Raw genomic sequence first — 3,405 nt, forward strand, 5'->3', positions numbered from 1 at the left:
GGCCGGACTCGGCAGCATGCAAAATGGTGTGTTTGTTGACATCTCTCAAAAAACGATAGCGAACGCGTTCGCCCGCTCACCGCTCCCCGCTCCGCGCTTGCCACCGTCTCTCATCGATCGATGCGTGACTCCACCTCTCGCTATCGATTTTTCAGAGATGTCAACAAACACACCATTTTGCATGCTGCCGAGTCCGGCCTTATTGGCTCAGACGTTTTTCTGAATTCGGCCGATAATAATTACGATTTTGTAAAATTTTATATAACTTTTCTTCTCAGTTTAACCCAATCTACTATAATCTTTGGGATTGTCCATATCGAATCTGACACCCTGTATGTATAAAATGCATGTAAAACAAAATAGATAATTTGAAATACGTGAGTGTTGTATATGCGCCGCGCAGGATACACTCGTGCATGTATTGTAAATTATCTATCATGTTTCAAATGCATTTTATACACTTATACATCAAATAAATAAATTAAAACATAATTGTGAATAAGTGCAGGTAGAAAGATGACGTAATATTGTTGTTAAAATGAGATTTGTAATAAAACAAAGACAATGTTAGTTATCAGCTGGTGATATTCTCCGAATTTCTTTGAATTCATTTGTTTCATAAAAGTGCAGTAGTAAGAAACACCTTTTTAATTAATAATGATGATGCAGGATCGTGTAAGGAATGAAATCGATACGGCTTTACAAGAGAATGGAGAAAAGTTTACTATGAAATTGTTGCACGACTTACCATATTTAGACAGATGTATAAAGGAAGCGTTACGCTTATATCCTAGTGTATATCTAATATCACGAATTCCTGGTGAAGACGTAAAATTACGTATGCATCTATTAAATCTTTTCTTGTACACATTTTTTTATGTATAAACTAAAGATGGTTAAAATACTAATTCCTATTTAGAAGTTTATAAAATTCTTACATTTTTATTTAACAATTTAGTAACATAACATTCTAAAAAATTTATTAATAAAACTACATTTAATACAACAAATAATATTTAACAAAAATAATATTAAGCAAATAATGTTGAATAAAGATTAAAGTAATTATATTTTTTATCTTTAAAACTATAGAAATCCATTCCTTATGTTGTATTAGATGTACATCTACGAGGCGTGTTTTTAAAGTAAGTACCGTTTTAATTTTTTTCCGCCGCAGCGCTGCAGTTGTGATTTTGAGCATGCGCGATCACTTCCTCCATTCATTAGGAAGCCAGACGAGAGGTACGAGCAATCACCATTTTGTGTTTTCCTACTGTTAGAGCGTTTCGAAATGTTCAAGACAATCGAACGACCCGCCGACTGTGAAGTGATTAGGTTTTTGAATGCGAGAAATGTTACGCCAGCAAACATTCATCGCCAATTGTGTGAGGTTTACGGAGAAACAATAATGACTGATGGAATGGTGAGGAAGTGGGTTAGACAGTTTTAACGATAAGGTCGAGAAAACGTGCATGACGAGTCGCGAAGCGGCCGACCGTCTGTGATCACGGATGATTTGGTGCAAGCAGTGGAAGGAAAAATTCGCGAGGACAGACGTTTCACAATATCGTTGTTGTCTTCGTAAACCTCGCACAATTGGCGATGAATGTTTGCTAGTGTAACATTTCTCGCATTCAAAAACCTAATCACTGATCTGACTTTACAGTCGGCGGGTCGTTCGATTGTCTTGAACATTTCGAAACGCTCTAACAGGAAAACACAAAATGGTGATCGCTCGTACCTGCGTCTGGCTTCCTAATGAATGGAGGAAGTGATCGCGCATGCTCAAATTTAAATCACAACTGCAGCGCTGCGGCGGAAAAAAATTAAAACGGAACTTACTTTAAAAGCATGCCTCGTAATTAGATATTTTAATTGAAAAATTTTACTAATATTCTAAATTATTATTTGACTTATTGGATATGTTTAGAGTCATATATAGTACCAGCTGGAACGTACGTGTTCTTTAATATGTATAAAGCTCACAGAGATCCCAATTTTTGGCCAAATCCAGAATTATTCGATCCCGATAGATTTTTGCCTGAGAAAATCAGAAATCGTCATCCTTATTCGTATGTACCATTCAGTGCTGGACCACGTAATTGTATTGGTAAGCAGTACTTTTTTTTTAAATATTTCGATGTATAGCTACTATAAAATACTATACTGTATAAATAGATACCTATCAAATTATAGGCCAACGATTTGCTATGCTGGAAATGAAGGCGATGATAGCTCCCCTGGTACACAATTTCTACTTGGAGCCCATTGATTATTTACAACATGTTCGGATGGTAGTTGATATAATACTTCGCCCTGCTGATTCAATTCGTGTAAGATTTGTTCCTATCTGTAAAACAAATGCAAACCTTTGAAACATATACCTACAAATTTAATTAATATCGTGAAAGGCAAATAAAAGGCTCTATTTGTATAAAAACTGATTACCAACATTATTGTAAATAACCCTTTGTACACTTTTCATAATAGATTGCATAAATAAATTATAAATAAAATTTAGTAAATTTAATAAGAATAAAAGTTTATTAAAGGTTTTAAACAACATATATAATTAGACAATGAGAGCCAACGTTAGATATTGGATATTTAATATTTTAGTATGTTTGCGAAAGCACGTTGGTCTCGCGACGTGAGAGCGCTTGCACAGAACACCGGATCTGCTACAACTTGAGCGCACGGGGCAGCGCGACACGATTTGATGGCAGCGAACGTTTAAAATGTATTAATATAGATATGCTTTTATTCAAGACTTACCTTTATATCTATTATTTTCTTGCTAATAGAAAAGAATTTGCATTTCAGTATCAACCTGAGTAATACTTTTCGAAACTCGAAACGTAAAGTGCCCTAATTGTTGCTGGTCGATAACCGTTGAAATAATAAAAAGGGAAGAAACAACAGACAAGGTGGGATCAGGCCCTTTCAGACGGCAATTTCAAAGTCCAGATTTCCTAAATATTAACATCCGAGACACTAAGGGGATTCAAAAAGGATATGTTGACCAAAAACATGACCCAAAAGTAAAACTCGGAATTTTTCGAAAGCCGCTGAAGGAAATGATACCCCTAAATAAATATCAAAGGGCGACAACGACTTAATGGTCGGGTTGCCAATAAGAAAGACAACCCCCTGACACCTCCCACTAATCCACCAATGAAGAACCAAAATCCAAAATCTCCTTCCGCGTCCCATGACCAAGACCCACCCCCGAAAAATCGTATATAAACCCGAAGCCTGCTACCTCTTTGACAGCCCCCGACTCCTGCAGTACCGTTCTCTCCGCGATCCTCCGAGTCAACATTTTTTATTACTATCAAATCCAAGTAGAATCTGTGCGCGGTTTCGCCTTATTATCAAATCCACGGCCTGCGAAACTGACCCACC

At 36.5% G+C, this 3,405-nt stretch overlaps 1 protein-coding gene across 1 annotated transcript in view; it reads left to right on the top strand.

Moving 5' to 3' along the window:
* LOC105560176 (cytochrome P450 4C1-like) overlaps positions 1-2,440 on the top strand; it is a gene marked incomplete at its 5' end in the record, with an annotated part of 4,462 nt that extends 2,022 nt beyond the window's left edge. Inside the window, 3 exons of the mRNA XM_012009053.1 lie at positions 670-838; positions 1,931-2,110; positions 2,197-2,440. Coding sequence (XP_011864443.1) covers positions 670-838; positions 1,931-2,110; positions 2,197-2,375 — 528 coding nt within the window. The remainder of the gene's footprint in view (positions 1-669; positions 839-1,930; positions 2,111-2,196) is intronic.
* Positions 2,441-3,405: the final 965 nt, after the last annotated feature.

The sequence above is a fragment of the Vollenhovia emeryi genome, unplaced genomic scaffold (assembly GCF_000949405.1).
Source record: "Vollenhovia emeryi isolate VEMERY1.0 unplaced genomic scaffold, V.emery_V1.0 DF939240.1, whole genome shotgun sequence".
Taxonomy (NCBI): domain Eukaryota; kingdom Metazoa; phylum Arthropoda; class Insecta; order Hymenoptera; family Formicidae; genus Vollenhovia; species Vollenhovia emeryi.